The following is a 19429-nucleotide window of genomic DNA, read 5'->3' on the forward strand; positions in this document are numbered from 1 at the left end:
CCTGCATCTGAGTCTCCACATCACAATAAACTGCCAACTCTCTCTCATTTTTATTAAGATTTTGACATAGTTGAATTTTTTCTCTTGGGCCAAAATCTAAGAGGAAGACAGGTTTCTCAGGAGAGAAGAAGGCCTCATTAGCTAGGGTCAGATGAGGTTAACAATGGCTTGAGAAGAGGAATGACGCCTCCACGCCACTGAACTGGTATATTTGCACAAATCTGTTGCACCCGTCCAACCAGCCATGGTGCACAGCTCCCTGCCAGCCTTGACACTCAATTCCTCACCAAGCAAAGCAGTTTTCCTGATGAACATTTTGTGCTGTAAGGACTCTCCTGTTGCTCCATGGAGCTGAAGCAGTATGTGTAGAGAGGCTGGAGAGAAGGATGGAAGGGAAGGGTTGGCAAGCCCAGTCTCCTCCTTGTTCTGCAAACCCCGCTTGAGTAGCATTGGTTGAGTCCCTTCCACTTTCTGTTTTCAATTTATGCCACCTATGACATGACTTTAGGTTGATATTATTTACATATTTGCAACATGGATTTAAAAAGTATTCTTTTCACCTCTGTTACTTTGATATCTGTATTTACACTCTGCTAGATGAGAATTGTTATTGCCTCTCCTGATTTAGATTTTGGCTGCAATTTGATGGCCATCTGCTGTAATTACACACATTTCATGGATATGAGCTGGCATTTTATGGATTGCTCACCCTAACTAAGATCAGCTTATTCTTCCAGTTGGTTTGCTGATGGGTGTCTTTAAGTTTTCAAAAATCATTTTCATCTCTGGAGAGGAACATTTGCTCCAGTGGTTAGAAGGGTCAGAATCAGCAAATCCAAGAAGCCTGATCTTTCAATGAAGTCCTATGCCAGAGTTAATCAGTGAGTCTTCAGGGTCCCAGCCCACTGTTGTGTTCTCTGGGCCCTGGAAGAAATCTGGCAGCACTTGTGCCTCTGGAAGCTCCTTGCTAAGGTATCCAATACCATATTTATCAGAAAGAGGCTGTAAAAGATGGTTTTTCTAACACTTAAAATAGAATAATGCTCTCAGTATTTTTTTTTTGCAAGCAAGTACATTGCAATTGAACTTACTGCCCCTATTTTGTATGCTGAGAGCTGAGCATATTTCTCTTTTCTAAATAATTTCTTATCATACATGACCCTCACACTGTAGCCTATAGTAAAAGTTACCTGTGTTTAGAAAAGTCTGTACCTCTCACTTTATAAAAGTTTATTAAAGGATTTGGTGGCCTTTGTTTCACACCTTGAGCTTTCAGTGACTCTTCCAAAGACCACTGGAGCATAAAAAAGAAGAATCTCACTCCAAAGGCAAGGGGGGAAAAAAACTGAATGAGGAAGATGTAGAGGAAGAAAGAAGCAAATAAAGTGGATTGACTGCAGGACTTCTGGGTTCCTCAGTTCTGGGATATTGCATTGGGAAAATGTGGGACAAAGTGCTGGGACTGACTAGTAATGACTTCAGAAGTGTTAGGTAGTCTGAGGAGCATATGAAGAGAAAGTGAAGATGAGAGCTGAGTCTGAAGGAGAATGAAGTCTAAGACAAAGCATCCAAAGGCAGGTTAAGAATGAGCAAGCAGGAGGAGCAGAAGGCACCGCTTGGAAGCTGGTGGTGGGGCAGGAGACACAGAGGGTGCTGGGCAAACAAGGTGAGGCTCACATCAAGGGCACACAAACCGCCTCTAAATCCCAGACTCCCCGACTGTTACTGTGGCATTTAGCCAAAAGCAGGGCAGATGAAGTAGTGAACTGCACTTCTGTCCTTTGATCCTGAATTAAAGTTAAATCCAAAGTTTGTCTAGCTCTTGGCCTCCAGCCTTTCAAACAAACACCAACAGAAGTGACTGAATGATTGCAACATGAAAGCTGAGGTACAGGCTGAAGGTCAGGCACACAGATTCAGCCCCTGACTGTAAAGCCTGAGAAGCTCCTCCTTCACCCCAGCTTCCCCCAGCAGCTGCCTTCGCAGCAAGCAGGAAACCCCTCTTAGCTTACCTAATGTTTATGATCAGATATCAATTATTTTTCCAGTCCCTCTAGCCTTGGTGGCTGAGTTTTACTTGGACAAGAGATAAGTTTGCTGTGTTTGAGTGTCACCAGAGAGCTGTGCCATCCCTCAGGGTCAGAAGAGGTCTGGAACATGCTACTTGCCATGTCCCCTATTACCCTGGTGACCAGTGCCTGGAACATCTCCTAGCAAATTGTCACATCCTCTGTCACCGTGGTGGCAAAGGCAGAAATTCTTCTGCTTTGTGTGCTCTTACTACTATTGATTTTTAAGGCCCATTAAATTACAAATATAATGTTATTATTGATGATCACAAAATCAAGCATTGACAAACTGGGAAGAGTTAGAACCCAAGCGGCACATCTCACATCTGCATTATGAAGGATGCTTTAGTTGTTGCATAGATTCTAACACATATAGATAGCAAGACAGGGTGGGGCACAGTGGTGCCTTACTTACAGCTGATACCCTGCAGAATTAGGGGCTATTCCTGCCCTGATCAGCCAGTTCCTGTGGGACCAGAGGAAAGACACTACTGTGTCCCAGAGCTGGCTGCCAGCTGTTCCCCCTGAGCCCTGTGGTGCTGACACAGAGAGGCAGCTGCCAGCAATGGGAGCTGCACTTAGGGTGTGCTCTGAAGGCTTCAGGCCATCAAAATGGATCCCAAAAATTAATAGCTACTTCTGGACTTAACCTTCCCACCTGGTTTCTACAACTGTGAAAAGGGGGAATTCATGGCCAGGGAATGAATGTAATGTACCACAGGAAAATCCTTAAAGCTTTAAGCAGTCTGCAGAGCATCACCCTACAATGAAAAGAGTGTACAGCTCTGGGCAGATGCTTGCCTGTGGAGCACCATCCCCGTGCTCAGTGTGAGGCAGAAGGGGTTCAGTGGAAGAAATATCATATGTGATCCTGGGTAAAGCACAGTCCATGACTGTATGCCCAAGGGGAACCCACAAAGATTGCACCTGCAATTCCTGTGCTCCTGAGCAGGAAGATCATAAGCTTTTTCACAAGTGATCACAAATTTTTTCACAAAACTCACCAGAGATTTTTCACTGGACTTTTGTGTCTGTTATAGAGTTAAAAACTGAGCTTTTTTGAGTTTGGGACATTCTCTATGGACCTCAGTATATTTTGTTCAACACCAACATGCAGGCAAAGCAATGACTTCCTTTTTCAAACATCAGTTCTTTGTTTATGCAGCCAAATGCCCATCACACTGAGTGTGTGTTTTCCAGCAGGTAAGCACTGCTGGATCCCACTGGCTCTGACACACATCTTGGTTGACTGTCCAGTTACAAGAAACAGTTTTAGACAGAATTTTTTCCTGGAATTCTTGGTGTTGCCCGCATGTTGGTGTTGAACAAACTTATCTGGAGCAAATAACACCAGAAACTTGTGCAAGAGGCCTTAAGTAATCACTGAAGGGGGAGAGGGGCATATGGTGTGTTTTTTCTACAAACAGAAGGGAGCATAATGATTAATCTCAGCTTCACATTCAGGTTTAAATTGCACCAAAAGACTGGCAGAAAGCATCCTTTCAGTCAGAGTTGGTGCTCTTCTCCTGAAGATGATACCTGTGAGGATCCTCAGTGTGCTCCTGTGCCTCAGCATAGCCTGGGTATGAATTTGCTTACTTGATTCTTTTTGTATCTTTCTGCTTTGAATAGTAAGCATTTATTTAATGTTCATTCATGAGATAGATACATTTTGTCTATCACCTAGCTTGTAAAATTCAGTGCACACACATATGCAGCAGCTTAGTGTAACTACTTCACTGATGAAGCTTCATCGCTACTTTTGAAGTATCTAGACCTCTATAGTTTTGCTTAACTCAGTTTTGCTGAATTTGCCCAGCTTCAAGAGCAGCAAAGCAAATCCATTTACATGAATTCAAACATTCATAGGTGATGCTCTAAGTCTTTAACAAAACTGGCTGGATGCTAGTAGCTCCAGCCATTCAGGAATTTTCATGTTTATTGGGATGATTTGTGCTTTCCTTTGGACAGTATTTCAGTATAGGAATGTGCCCCTTTCATTTCAGCAGGATCTTCTACCTACAAGTGATGCACAATTCCTTTATTATGAAAGACACATTTAAAAATAAGGACTCTTGTAGCAGCAACATCAGCTTAAACTACAGCTATGTAAGAATCAAATTTGTAATAAGGAAGGAGATTAACTTGATTTTCAACTGTGCTAATATAACCTTTTTTCCCCCCCATTGAGGACTCAGTCCATAATCTTATGTTATATTCTTTACATTTTCCTTTGTGGCTGTTGGTTTGGTTTTTTTTTAAATAAAGTGCCTGTTTTAACAAATGACAGAAATTATATGAAGCAGCTGGGACAAAACAGAAGCAGTCATATTGGAGTTGTCAATGCCTAAAGGGCATTTTTGGGTATATGTGCTACTTTTAGGAGGCACTTGGGCCAGATCAAATCATTAATTAATGAAACTAATGAATTTGAATCTGCTGATTTTAATAAAGACATTCCAGTTCCTCAGAGTTGTTCTGACCCTGGAGATAAGAATTAGGATCACTTTCTCAGCTTCAGAATTAATCATCAATCATAATAAGAAGTAGTCATTAATATTTTCAAGCATTAATTATAATGTTTGAAAAGCACAAAATGTGCACAGAGGATTGCAGTCAGACCTAATTACATCTTAAACACAGGTTTCTTTAATGAAAAAAAAATGGAAAAAAAAATGGTCTTTTACTAAGTGATAACACTGCAGGAATCTTTATTGTGTTTTGGCCTGGAATTATCTTGTATATCACTTTTTTTTCTCAGGTTTGAAGAAAACCTCAGTGTATTTATTTTGCTTCTTTCTATTAACATAGTGAAATCCATCCAGCACTGAAATTGTTTTAATTGTGTTAGTAGGTTTCTTGCTCTTTCTGTCAGGCAAAACCCTGTTACAAGCTTCCAGTTAGCAACTGTGATTAAAATCAGAAACTCTAGTGGAAAAATCATATATCCGTAAGCTACTTTTGTGTAGACTGAAGGTGGTGAAGTGACAATAAGAATTTTAGACTGTTGCAGCTAATGGGAATAGTATTTTTAAAGTATTTATTTTTACTTTTCCAGTTTCAGTCTAATTTCAAGTTAATTTTATATTTACACACAGGACAAAATATTTCTGTGGAATGATACGATCATAATATATCCTGAGCATCACTAGCTCTCTACATGAAAGCATTAATTTTAAGAGATGTAAAGCTTTATTCTGACTAAACAAACGATGTAATATCTTACAAGAAATGTTGGGTGTGATGCTTACCAGATGGCTGTCATTGCCACCCATGAGCTGTGTGAGGGCATGAGCTTTGTGTTTCTGCTTCCTTGACATCTGTTCACTGAACCTTGCTTTTACTTTTCCCCTTTTTCCTGCTGGCAGGCACAAGATGGGAAGACTGCCTTTGAGCAGGGGGGTGCAGGAGTGCGTGGTCCCAGGATTGTGGAGCACAAGTCCCCATCCAGCTGCCAGTCTGAGAAGAACTGGCCCTTCTGTGCAGATGATGACTGGGTGAGCCACTGACACTGGGGCAAAAGGGGGGGCTCAGCTGGATCAGCAGCTGGATCAGCAGCTGGATCACTACATCAGGTGCCACAGGCCAGCACAGGGTTCAGCATTACGACCGAGGTAACTCTTCAGGTCGGGGCAGCCTGCACAGATCTCCTGTGGGAAACAAAGGAGAAAAGGGGAAAATTAAGACAAAATAAACAGGGAGAAGTTTGCAGTGGTGCAGAATGAGAAGAGAAAGTAAGTCTGGAAAAGACAGATTAAATAAAAAAAGGCTCACCGTAGAAAAGCATAAGAATTGTTTCTTGTCAGAATTTTGGTATTGCCACATTTGGAGTTCATAAAATAAAGGCATCAGAAAGAGAATTATGATAAAAAGAAAAGAAGTAGCTAGAAATCACATATTCACAATCACTCACTAGTTAATTTTTTAGGAAGTCAGATTACAAAATGCTCAGTAAATGCTTCATAATAATTGACCAGATGTTTTTGTACAAAATGCTCAGTAAATGCTTCATAATAATTGACCAGATGTTTTTGTACATAAGCTATTAATTTCTCTCTTTCTTGCCTCTTGCATCTCAGTCCTTTTCTATGCTACATTTATTTGATGACTTCTTGGCAAAGAGCTTAAGTCTATCAGAACACTAAGCTTTTCTGAGGAAAACTTGGCTTAAAAATGCTAGCCTCTAACATCCTCCCTGAAACTGGATGACAGACATCTTACAGCAGACCCTTAGGAAATATATATGTATCTACAAAAAAAATCTCACCCATGAGGAACAGAGGAGAGGGGTAACTAAAGGTTTACTTGTTCCACACCCCACAGTTACAGCAGGTTTCTGAGTACATGCTTCACAGATTCTGTTGTACAAGATGTTTACTCTTGAGGATTTTAGCACAGTTATTTCCCTCTTTCAATTCTAGGGTGCAAAATGTCCATCAGGATGCAGAATGCAAGGACTGATTGAAGAAAAGGACCAGGAGTTCAGTCAAAGAATAGAAAAAATCAAGAAACTGCTCTCAGATAATGAAAACAACTATAAGAAGTCAAATCAGATAATTGAGGAAACTGTAAATACAATAAAACCAAACCTGGACAGTGCTCAGGGTGAGTATTATCCATTACTGAATTACTGCTTTCTTGTGAATAAGCCATATGTAGTGAAAATACAGGCTGCACTGGATATTATTATCAGGAAACAGAACAATCATATTAATGGACTTTTAACTAGTTAGCAAAAATTAATTTAATCTGCTCAGTACTATGAGAAATATGTACTCAATTATGTGTTTAATTACATATTTTAAAATATGATACATATTTAGGAAAGAAAAGCACACGGGCATAGCTGACTGTGAGGCATTTTTATTTCAGAGCTTGATGAGACTTATGGTCGACTGTCAGGAGAACTAAGACGGAGAATTATGACATTAAAGCAGAGAGTTGTCACTCAAGTGAACAGGATTAAAGCTCTGCAGAGCAGCATCCAGGAACAAGTGGTGGAGATGAAGCGCTTGGAGGTAGGTGGCTGCCGTGCCCTTCCCATTCTCTCCAGTGCTTAGCTACAGAAAGTGGAGCTGTGCGTTGTGGTGAGCAGTGCTCCTGCTGGGAGAAAACATGGTGCAACTCTCACAGCACCTGACTTGCTGAGACAAATCCCCAAATGAGTTGCTGCCTATCCATCCTGATTTTCTACTTCAGCTCTGTAGGAACCAGCATGAGTTACGTCAGTTTCCAGTCCCATCTGCTGCTTCTCTCTCAGGTCCCTGCTCCCTCTGCTGATAACTGCTTCTGTATGAGGCGTTTCTCCTCCTGCAAGGAGCTGCTGAGTAGTTAGAAAAGGGATGTGCTCTGTCAATCCCCAGTGCTGCCACTGCTGCCCACAGCTAGGGTGGGTATGAGAACCTGTGTTCCCAGGTTGCAGACAGTTCTTCTGATGGTAACGCAAGGAAAAGTCATGGCACAAGCAGTGGTTTTTATCAAAGGCTCATTTTGATTCCTAGAACAGAAATCCATCATTTGGGTCATTTGAGAAAGCAATGGTAACCCCATGACAGAATCTTCCACTCTCAGCTGTAGGTGGGAGGTACTAGGGCAGCTCTCATCTTTCCCCTGCTCAGTAGAAGATATCCTTGCTTGAGAAAGTTGGGAAAGCTCCCTAACCAAATTACTTCTCTCTGGTTATGTAGGTGGACATTGATATTAAGATACGAGCTTGCAAAGGAACCTGTGCCAGAAGTTTTGATTACAAGGTGGACACAGAAAGCTACGACAACATCCAGAAGCAGCTTGTCCAAGCCAACTCCATCAACTTGCACCCAGAGCTTCAAACAATCCCCTTGAGCACACTGAAAATGAGGCCACTTAAGGACTCTAATATTCCTGATCATTTTAAGCATAAGCCTCTCCCAGAAATGCAAGCTCTGAACATAATTAATGACATCAAGCAGATGGAAGTGGTATTAGAAAGACCAGAAGCAGACACGAAACCCTCCCGAGGTGACAGCTCGTATCGCACGGCAGAAGCAAGGGGGGATGAATCTTCATACCCCAGCAAATTAGTTTTTCCCACCCATGGGAGAGAAACCGTAAGTCTGGAAGACAAAACCTCTTCTGCTGTTCGTAGATGCACCAAAACTACCACCAGAAAAGTCGTCTCTGGGCCTGATGGCCCTAGAGAGGAAGTATTTGAGAAAACAGTCTCTTCTGATGGCTCAGACTGCGCCTATTTACCTGGAAATGTTGGAGGGGAAGGGACCACCTACCATTTTAGTGGTGCAGATGCCGTGCACAAGCTAGAGACTGTATTCCCTGAGCTAGAGTCATTTTTTACCCCCGACTCTCCATCCGCTGCTACTAAGCACGTTAGTGGATCTAGCAGCTTCACTACCAGCAAACACACAGGCAGTAGCCACATGGGTACAGGAGCTTATGGGGGAAAAGTCAAATTTGGAGACTTAGGAGAGGAGGAAGAAGATGACTTTGGAAGACTTCAGCCATCTGGATTCCCATCTGGCAGTGCAAGTCACTCCAAGACTGTAGCAACCAGCTCTTCTAGTTTCAAGAAGGGAGGCTCTACTTTTGAAACCAAATCAGTAAAGATCCGTGAAATAAATGAGCAGCTAGGTGGGTTGGAACACGATCAGAGTGCAGAGGATACCCCAGACTTTCAGGCCCGCAGCTTCAGATCGTCAGGAGGGAAGCGAAGGACACCCAGCACTGGGAAAGGTAGTTATTGAGGTAATGGAGCCAAACTCCATCCATAACCAAACTGACACATTGATTTTAGATACTGTAGTACAACAGTGTGATGATTAAATGCAAGCACTGTGTCTGTTTGTTACCACCTCAGAAACAAAAGGGAAAATATTTCATTAATACTCAGGTATTACATAGACAATTCACAATGTAAGAAATATGTAAAGTTTTCTTTCCTGAATTCTTTCTAATGTTGCCTGTCACTACACCTAGCATAGTCCAAGACGTGTTTAACACTTTTCCTCTGAGCTATTGGTATTTGGATTCCTCTGAACCTTTTATTAAATTTTGCTGATAACTTCTGTCAAACCAGATCAACTTTTTTTTTTAGACTGTGATGATATCCGCCAGAAACACACTTCTGGTGCCAAAAGTGGCATTTTCAAAATCAAGCCAGCGGGATCCAATAAGGTTTTGTCAGTTTATTGCGACCAAGAGACCACTTTGGGAGGATGGCTATTGGTCCAACAAAGAATGGATGGATCAGTGAATTTTAACCGCACCTGGCAAGACTACAAGAAAGGTTTCGGCAGCGTGGATGGCAGGGGGCGAGGAGAGTTGTGGCTGGGCAATGAAAACCTGCACTTGCTGACTCAGAATGATACTGTGCTGCGGGTAGAGTTAGAGGACTGGGATGGGAATGCAGTGTTTGCAGAGTATCTCGTGCAGGTAGGGTCTGAAGCTGAGGGGTACACCCTGGCCGTGTCCTCCTACGAGGGCACTGCCGGGGACGCCCTGGTGGCTGGCTGGCTGGAAGAGGGCACCGAGTACACCTCCCATGCCCAGATGAAGTTCAGCACCTTTGACCGGGACCAGGACCACTGGGAGGAGAACTGTGCCGAGATGTATGGGGGGGGCTGGTGGTACAACAGCTGCCAGGCTGCCAACCTCAATGGCATTTACTACCCGGGCGGCCACTACGACCCCAGGTACAATGTCCCCTACGAGATCGAAAATGGCGTAGTCTGGCTGCCATTTAAAGCCTCTGATTATTCCCTAAAAACTGTTAGAATGAAAATCAGGCCCATAGAAACGCTGTAGAAAGACAGGCCTTTAATGCGTGTTATGGCTACAAGTTGAAAAGATTTTTTTATACATGCATGTATGATGAACCTTTACCCTGTGAATCTGAAGGCAACTGAGCACATTTGGAGATTAAAAAATAAAAAATGATTAATTATCAACGAGACTTTTTTGATTTTGTTTTTAACTGACAAGGAAATATTGATTTAAAAACCCTTTTGATATGAACTTTGTCCATGTCTTTGGCAGCTCACACATTGACTTGAGTTAAAAAATTTTAATTTGAGTTATTTACTTTGTTTTAGGAGTATTAAAGAAGTAAAAAGATTTAGAAATATGTTCACAACAAGATCCTGCCTCCACTGACATGGACTGTGAAAAGTCTAACCAAGTTCAACATTCACACTCTCATTTCCATTTTAAGGGGACTACAATAGCAGTGGGAGCCAGGTCTCAGACAGAACCAAGGATGGTGTGGGTTCTCATTTCTGTCACACACCCAACATGGAGTACAGTTTGATAAAGAATGCATGCATTTTAGCACTGACTTGTAAGAATCTCCTAAGCTTTGATTTTATAAATATGGACATGGATCGACCATCCCATTGATGAAACCTAGATAGCTTATCATGCGTACTAGTAGCTTCAAAATAAGACAATTCCATGATAACTCATCAAAATGCAATTCTCAAAGCAGGCTATTATTTTCTAGCAATCACTAAAAGGTTATGACTAACCAGACCAAGCAAGATGAGGAACTACCTGAATATTTCTCAGCACAGATGCCAAACAAGAATTCTTCTACGGGGTTTAAATCAGCTTGCTGACAGTGTGTGCTAAGGATCTTCTAGAAAAAAGCTGGTTGCATGGAATATCAGTTATATTGGTCACACAATTACAGAAGACCACATTGTATTTACCTTTATACTTTATGACATAAATTACACAAGTATTTACACTGAGTAATATTTCTGTGCTTCTAGAAAGAGGCACGAGCAAACTTCCTTACCTCTAATCTCACTGACATGTTGCATACCATTTAACAAGATCATCAAATACTGGTAAGGCAGCTCACTTTTAGGTTTTTTTTCCGGACTTCTCAAATACAACCACTGTCTGCTCTTTTCAGAAAGACTGCTGAAGAGCAAAGATATCTTTACACTCATGTGTGAGGAGGGGTCTGTGCTTTTGGAAAACAGGTTTCCACTTGCACATTCAGTTTTTGTTCCTTAGCCTCAGTGGAAGCCTGCCTGTGTGGATGCTGAACATCCATGTGCTCCTCTAGTGAGAAGCTGCCATTATGTCTCTTTCTTGTCCTCCTGGGCTTCACAGATTAAATAAACACTAAAGGTTTCAGGTGGGATCCATCCACCCCTACTGATCTGGGTCCCTTTCTTTGTGGAGGAAGGCAGACCCCTTTGAGATGTTCATCCTGTCTACCAGGACTGGGCAGTCTTGTCTTTGACTGCTCAAGGGAACACAGACTACTGGGTTTGACGAAATACTCAACCTCCACTCCTCTGTGACTGGGGACATTAATTACTCCAGTCCCATCATAGGGATTGTATGAAAGCACATATGTGTGAAAGCAAGTACATGACCAGGTCCCAGAAAAGGACATATTTTATCCAGCAACAGGATTTGAGCCAAGGGACCAGTCACCTCCTAGTTTGTTCAATACTCTTTCCACTTTTACTCCTTCTCAACTTGTTACACAGGTAGCTACTGTTACTTTTATAATACAAAAGAATAAAACTGCCTCTTATTTAGTGGAATGCATTTCCTTCTCCCCAGATCATGCATGAATACTTAAGAATAATTTGAAGAATACTTTAGTTTTAAGATTTCATTAGTTTATAGAAAACACTTAGAAATAATCCTCCCCCTCTTAAAAAAAGATACAAAAGACCTTCGTAAAAGAGTGAAACAAGTTGGTTTTATTTTATCAGTGTTATTCTATAATAGTTAATTCTGTCTTATGCACAAATGAAAAATGGGAAAAATACACTGGTGAGTTATTTTCATTGGACAGATTTAGATTTATATTTGACACAGCTTTTCACTTTAGGTCACAATATGGTTGTACATAGAGATTGGGTTCTCATATGTAAAGATAAGACTGAGTACCATGCTAAAAAGACAACCACGTACAAATACTAAAAGAAAATTCCTGATTCTGTACATTTTGATAATGGTTAATGTGGAAAGTATGGCCGGATTTTCATGCTCATCTTCTTCATTGAATACCACGACCCTTTCCAGTTCATCCATACGACACCATCATCGGTGCCATGTTTTGCCATGTCCCAGCTGTAGGTCCCTCCCCAGTAGTATCTGCCATTGGGGTTGGCTGAGTGGCAGCGGTTGTACCACCATCCACCACCATCTTGTTTGGAGCACTGTTTGCTTGGGTCTGCAGTTAACCTGATGAGGGGAAAAAAATAAAAAGGCATTGAGAGTGACATCTGTAATATAGGCCAGCAGATCAACAGAGTACATATACCTGCCTGTGCACTGAAATTTTCAAACCATAATAAACAATTTAAGTCCTCTCTGAACTTTCTATAAGGGATTGACCATCACAAGCACTACACAGTGCACTCAGAAGATAAAGCAGCTAAGAAAAATCAAAATTTAATTGCACCTCTTGGGGAATATCATTTTAGTTTACTGATTGATAACTGTGATTATTTGCAGTTCATAATGATAAGTACAATATCAATGAAATTTAAAGATAGAAAGCAATGAGAAACGTATGTCTTCCCCAACCTAAACAATTCCTTTATTCATGAATAGGTAATCAGGTATTAAGCACAGGTTAGAGACACAGTACTCCGTTATATACTTTACAACTGAGCTCCTGTCTTCTGAGTAGGCAGAACATTGCTTTTTAAATGGACATGCTACCTGCCTTTTCCTTCAGGATCCATTATATTTTTATGGAGTAAGTACCAATATTCCTGCTTAGTGTCCTCCGCATTGCTGCTGTCAGTCTCTGACTATGAATATATTGCATCCAGATTTGCTACCTGTTGTCCTGTAGTTTTTTTTGTTTTGTTTTGTTTGATTTTTTTTTTGTTGTTGTTGTTGTTGTTAAGTCATTAATGGAAGCAATATGTTTGCTTCTTACTTGGTTGTAGACTGTCACTAACCTAATATATAGTTTCACCTGGCTTTTGGCTATGCCAAGAGAACTCCATAGACATTTAGCTGGTAACTTGCAGGGACATAACATATTTTGACATGCTACAAAATGCTGTGAAAACGAATGGCAAATTACAGAAATATTATATATCCAGCTCTATTTTTATTTTAAATGTCTAGTGCAAGTACATACCATCCATCATTGTCTCTGTCATAAGTACTGAAGTACATGCCATTGTGAATGGTCATTGTCCTGTTTTCTCCATGTAGCTGGGAAGCTCCATCCATCAGTGCATTGCCTGCAGTGCCTTTGTAGTTACTAACTGAAAGCTGATACTTGTTTCCTTCATTCTGTATGGTGAAACCTCCATAATGAGCCGATACTTTATCACCATTCCAGTCCTCCATTTCAATTAGAACTTCAGTGGGCCCTATTTTGGTAAGCTGGCTTATCTTGTCATTTCCAAGCCAATATTCACCTGAGAAGCAACAAGTGAGAGCTCTGTGAAACAGACTTCGCAATTTACTTCAAGGCAACTTTATTATTTGCCTATAGGTCTGCTGGAGCGGATTAGTTAATTTTAAAAATATCTAAGAGCTTCAAAAAATAGAAGAAAATGGTTTCAGTAAGAACAGCTCTTTGCATTTTATGCTCGGTGTTTTACCTGGTGTATCACAGTAGTTCTTCCCTCCACTCTTTGCAACATTTCCAAATCCTTTTTTATATTGATCCCATACTCTTCCGAAATTAACACTGCCGTCCTGGCGGTTCTGAATCAGAGTCCAGCCTGCAGAAACAAGAGTATTTAGATTAAATTACCAGTACAAAAGGAGCATCTGACACTAAGATACAGCCCTTTCAACTTCACCTCAGGAGCAGAGGAGCATATGGCTTCCTTGCAGCATGTCCTTTCACTACTTGTGAGCTCAGCTTTGCCCCTTTTGCTCACACTTAAGTAGAACCTTGCTTCATAAGGAAAGGTGGAAAAAGCAGAACTTGAAGGACAGCCCTGGTCTTTTGTCAAGTGACAGGATAAGAAATGAGCCAGGCTGTCGTTCTCTGCCCACCTATGCACCATCCATGATGGTCATAGTGAGATACATACACAATTTATTTCCAGTGTCACTATAGAAGTATCCTATTCTGCATCAGCAGATGACCTCAACAAGACTTCTCTGAACAAGTCAATCAGATTTAATTATCAAGTAATTACAAAAGATAAAATTTCATATTTCTTTGTATAAAATACAAATTACTAATTTGATTTTTTGGTAGCATTGGTAAATCAATATTATAACAACACAGTTATTTCACACTAACCTCCATTGTCTGTTTCCATGTCACAGTACACTCTGTATGGCTTGACAAAAGGATCTGGCTGGATGAGGTACATTTCGGATGTCTCACCTCCCTTTCTGATGATATCCTCACATTCTGCAAGAATAAAGCAGATACTAGTACTGAAAGATCTGTGAACATGAACAGTTTTCTTATCTTTTGTTTTGCTGTTATATGGGAGCATTTTAAATTATCTATAGATAATATTTTACTTTCATTTTGATTTCTGTAATACATCAAGTGAAAGAATCATGGAAGAAATACTGCACTACGCAGCTTTTCCAAAGAGGAATTTCTGAAACTTCAAACTAAGTGATGCAACACTGTATACCTTACAATGACTTCTTGAACTGGACAAGCTTTTGAAAGATGAACCTTTCTTGACTGAAGGAAATCAAGAGTACAGCTAAGATAGTCACAAAAGTATCAGTTCCACCTTACAAAGGCCCTGAAGCACATATTTCTTTAAAATCCAACTGGTAACTTATGAAGACTGATATTGGATAAAAGGATCTTTGGTCTGACCAGCATAATCCAGAATTTTTTTTTTTTTCACCTAGGATTTCCATCTTTCCTAATACCCTAATCAATTGTACAGGCTTCAGATGCATCAATTTGCACAGTGACATAAACTGGAGAAAAGATGTCATTAGAGTTGAATGAGTACCTTTGCCTGAAACCACAGGAATATTACAGGAAACAGTACATGGGGAACGGCAGTAGTCCACCTGGGTTGCAATGGCATTTTCCAGTTTCTGTATCTTTTTATGTAAAGAATCCACAACGGCACGAAGGACCCTGAGACTTGATGGGATGTTATTGTCCAGATTATCCTTTATATAATTATACTGCAATTCCACTTCTGTGTTGTACTGAGAAAGTATATCATCATTGTCTAGAAGAGCAAAGAGATGAAAAGCAGATTAGTTTTCAACATATTTCCCAGTTAGGAAATGAAGAAGAGCAGTTTATAAGTACAATTTGAGGTGCAACTGGGAAGGAAGGCAGGAAGAGCATTTCTTTTGCTTACTTTTCCACAGTGTGCAAAAACTGCAGATACTCTCAGGGAAGTGGTCCATGCGTACTGTTGTATCTTTGCTAGCTAATAGGTTTATCAATGGTGCTTTACTCTGCTGAAGAGCAGTAATTCCCTTCTTTCTGGAGAGCCATGGTGCCAACCCAGAGGTTGGTCATAAATGGATTGGATGGGCATACGAAAACAGGTAAGGGGAAAATGTGAATGATGTACATTTAGAGGGCTCATAAGAATCTTGCCTTAGCATGAAATCCATTCCTTCGCCTCTCTCAAAGGATGTTTTTTTAAGATTTAAGAGGTCATGGTCACAGAATCCTGCTTTGCTAGATAGTCCATGGTATTTTTAATTTTTTTAAGAAGTCCTACTAAAAAGTAATTGTAGGAATGCCAATAAAACTTCAATACCATCTACACTAGTAGTTCACAGAAGTAGCATACCTTTTCTTTGTTTTTGCGTCTTCACCAATTTATCTTCTAGAACAGTCACATATTCGCGGAAAGTTAAGGAGCTCTCCGAAAGAGAGTTCACTTTAACTTTTAGATCACTAATAACTGGTTTCACTGATTTTTCCTGTTTTAGCAGTAGAGTTCGCAGCTCACATCCAGTTGGACACAGCACTCCCTTAAAAGAAGGAAAAAAGGCTGTGAATAAAAGTAAAGAAGTTCCAGACCCATCCGTGAACAGCCATATCTTTGAAAACAGCAAAGAGTTTGTAATGAGAGAACAGGTATTTAAGCATCTAGATAAGCTTTAACAAACTTCATTTTTTGTTGTGAGCCTCCACACTCAAACTTGTGCTCAGTCACTAAGATGCCTCTCAGCAGTGCTGCAGCTTGCATTTTCCAGCAGGGATCATGGCAAGGCAGCAAGGGGTGTGCTGGGTGCCAAGCATGCTCGTACACAGTGAGAGCTGCAGCAGTGACTGAGGGTAGAGTAGAATTACATTTTGAAATGAATTTTAATAAAGACATGGGAGGATGGGGTTTTTTTGGTCCCTAAGTTTCCTCAAAATTGTCTGAAACTGAATCCAGCACTTCTGCAGAGGTTTTTCCTGTCCTGAACAACTACCTATGCAAAACCAGGCAGAAGGCACAAGCTAACCCACAGATACTTCCTTTCCTGGTTTACAGTTCAACTCTCATCCCCCCATCTCGTCATTAGTAGGCTGACTCCGCCGCTAATCCCATGGACTCTGACACATCACCCTTTTGAATGCAGTCCCAGCAAACCTAAGCAGAGTGAAGAAAAGCTGGTCTGCTTTAAATGAATGGCCGTGCTTTATTTGGCAAGGGCAACTCCCGCGTGGGGTGCGCTAGAAGGAAAGGGCGCTATGTCACCAGCTGCCTCAGCAGCCCGACACCCACCAGCTCGTCCAGCGCTCGCTGGCAGCCCCCGGCATCAGGATAGACGGTCCGCTCCTTCTTCTCCTCCGCCTTCCCCCGCTTCGGGGGCCGGGGCCGGTACCCGCTGCCGCTGATGGGAGGCGCCACGGGCCGCAGCGACGGCGCCGTCTCCACCCTCTTGTCCACGGGGCGGTGGCCGCGAACGTCAACCACGGGGCTGTCATCCTGCACGGCCAAGGAGAGAGAAACCCTCTGAATCTGGAACTGCCGCTGCAAAACGGGCTGCACACGGCGGAGCATCCGTTCAGCACTCTTTAGTATTTAAAACAGCAAGGAAAACCGGGGAATGGAATGAAAAAGCCATAATGGTAATGTTACACTGACATTATGTAAGTCATTGCCATTATGTAAAGGTCATTGCTATCCCCTCCCTTGTAAGACTAGTCACACTCCTCACACCTAGATAAAAATTCTTCAAACCACAGTAAAATTATACTTCAATAACAATTTTTGACCAAGGAATAAATCTTACATAGTTCAGCGCTACTAAGCACCATGAAACTTGAAGTAGTAGGCTACAAAAAAAATTAGACATCCTGGGGGCTAAGAAGTGTATTCAGCAGCACATTTTCAGTCTCTCAGTTTTTTATTGGGCTGTAGGAATATTTGTAAGGTCTCAGAAAATCATGCTACAGTCAAATACATCATCAGGTTTCAAGCCACACACCAGCTGTGAACTGGTGAAATTAGGAAAACCATTTAATAACATTTCTCAGAGTAGGTTTGTAGAGCTCTCTGATGCATACATTCCCCAAATCTGCATATTTCCCATATTCCCCATATTTGCAGAAACAGCAAAGTCTAGGAGGATGAGCAAGGAAAACAGGCCTGGTCCCTAAGCATTGTTTCAAACAAAACCATTCTAATTAATAGTTGTTTGAGCTACTGAAACAAAACCTACAGCCGTTTCCAATCCCACTGAGACTTAGCTGCAAATAACAAACATTTGAAAGGATCCAGCATCAGAGGCTTCAAGGAGTTTCAAAAATAGGCAGCATACAATATACAGAATTGCCGAAAATTATTTAACACATTAGTGTTATCAGTAGTCATTGTGCAGACACAAGTGCTCAGATTGTCAGAAAGTCTGACCAATTCAATTTTTACAGGGATTTTCAAATAATAAAAAAGTGCACCAAAATTCTAAATTGTGTTTCCCACTGAAATATTTTACTTAAACAAAAATGTATGTTAAACCATTATTTTATAATGATTCTAATTGCTTTTCCTTCTGCTTTGCAATTGTTACCTCTTAATTTCCAGTGTTAAGCTGTATAAACTGGTAGTTTGTTTAGTTTCAGTTTTTTAATGTCTACTGACTCTGCAGAAAAGATTTAACTGTCTTTGAGACAGGATATGATTTATTACACACTTCTACTCCTTTATACCTAATACTAATTGTCTGTAACGTCATATGTCAACATTGCTAAATTAGTATCCTTAAATAAACTCAACTAAATAACTAATCTTACCATCAAACATTCTTAATTCCCTGCAGAAAAAGAAATAGGAAGAAAATATCTCCAAACTCAGAAGATAGCTATTGTGGGGTTACATATAAAAAGTTAATTTTTTGACCAATTCGATCAGAAAAGGAATATGCACTGGATTATCTTTTCCCACAACTTCTAATTTAGCTAACTCATATAAGCATAGGAAGTCATGCATGCAATTAAATTAAATTAATTATTAATAACTAATTATTAATCAATATCAGTATTACAACCTCTTCGTCATAGTCAAGAGAGCCCTGGGCCTGAACGGAGGACACACAGAGCAGGAACAGCAGGAGCAGTTTCATGGTGCAGGCTTGCTTGAGCAGCTCAGTGATCTCCTCTTTTCATCAGCTCTGACAAGGAGAGGTCACCTCTGCTCTTTTATATATATGCAGCAGCACTAATTTCCAGCTTCACAGCGACAGGGTCAACCCTTCTGAGCAATCAGAGTCTCTGTTAATATTCAACTCTTCACTCTGTGCCTGAATACATCAGTTGTTGAGCAATTCCTCTGGAAAACTCTTATCTATATGTCCTAGAGACCCCTGTTGATGCTGGCATCAAATACATGTTCAGATCCCTAAAAGCACCTCCTGCTCAGATTACACAAGGTTATCATTTTCTCAAAAATCACAAGTGTTTTAAAGCAGCTGGAAAAGGGAAGGGCCAAAGAAAAAAAAATTATTAGATGTCATGTTGTGATGGCTCCTTTTTCTTTTCCTGCTGAATGTTTCAGAAATATTAAATGTGAAGACAACTCACATCATACAAATTTCTGCCTTTTTCTAAATAGTTTCATGGTGCCTGATAGGTATGCAAATCTTTGGGTCTTTTAACACAAAAGTGAAAAAAAAAGGTATATTATATTCATTACACTAATAATTTTGCATAAAATCAATGTTTTGGTTTATTAAAGATCAGATGAATACTGTAAGCATAAACAAAAATTATTCCATTAATATAGCCTTGTCATATTGTAAATGAACTAAAATAATTCAATTTTACATATTAATTTGCTAGTTTTCTTTTTTAATACAAAAATTACATCTTTCAAATATTATTTGAATGTTTTAAATAATCTTTTAAGGGAACACAGCATGAAGTTACTTGAAATCATAGCGAAATACTCAAACATACTTTCTAATGTTTTATAGGAAGTTGC

The 19429-nt window shown here is 40.5% G+C and overlaps 2 protein-coding genes across 2 annotated transcripts; one reads left to right on the top strand and one right to left on the bottom strand.

Moving 5' to 3' along the window:
* Positions 1-3570: 3570 nt before the first annotated feature.
* FGA (fibrinogen alpha chain) lies at positions 3571-10009 on the top strand. Its single transcript, XM_064712253.1, has 6 exons — positions 3571-3652; positions 5438-5566; positions 6491-6674; positions 6942-7087; positions 7757-8795; positions 9157-10009. Exons 1-6 carry the CDS (start codon positions 3602-3604, stop codon positions 9864-9866), a joined length of 2259 nt encoding a protein of 752 aa, XP_064568323.1. The 5' UTR covers positions 3571-3601; the 3' UTR covers positions 9867-10009.
* Positions 10010-11762: 1753 nt separating this feature from the next.
* FGB (fibrinogen beta chain) lies at positions 11763-18625 on the bottom strand. Its single transcript, XM_064712254.1, has 8 exons — positions 18498-18625; positions 16733-16936; positions 15806-15989; positions 14999-15226; positions 14314-14427; positions 13658-13780; positions 13186-13471; positions 11763-12272 (listed from the first exon to the last, which is right to left on the bottom strand). Exons 1-8 carry the CDS (start codon positions 18570-18572, stop codon positions 12044-12046), a joined length of 1443 nt encoding a protein of 480 aa, XP_064568324.1. The 5' UTR covers positions 18573-18625; the 3' UTR covers positions 11763-12043.
* Between the last annotated feature and the right edge of the window lie 804 nt (positions 18626-19429).

The sequence above is a fragment of the Zonotrichia leucophrys genome, chromosome 4 (assembly GCF_028769735.1).
Source record: "Zonotrichia leucophrys gambelii isolate GWCS_2022_RI chromosome 4, RI_Zleu_2.0, whole genome shotgun sequence".
In the NCBI taxonomy this organism is placed as follows: domain Eukaryota; kingdom Metazoa; phylum Chordata; class Aves; order Passeriformes; family Passerellidae; genus Zonotrichia; species Zonotrichia leucophrys.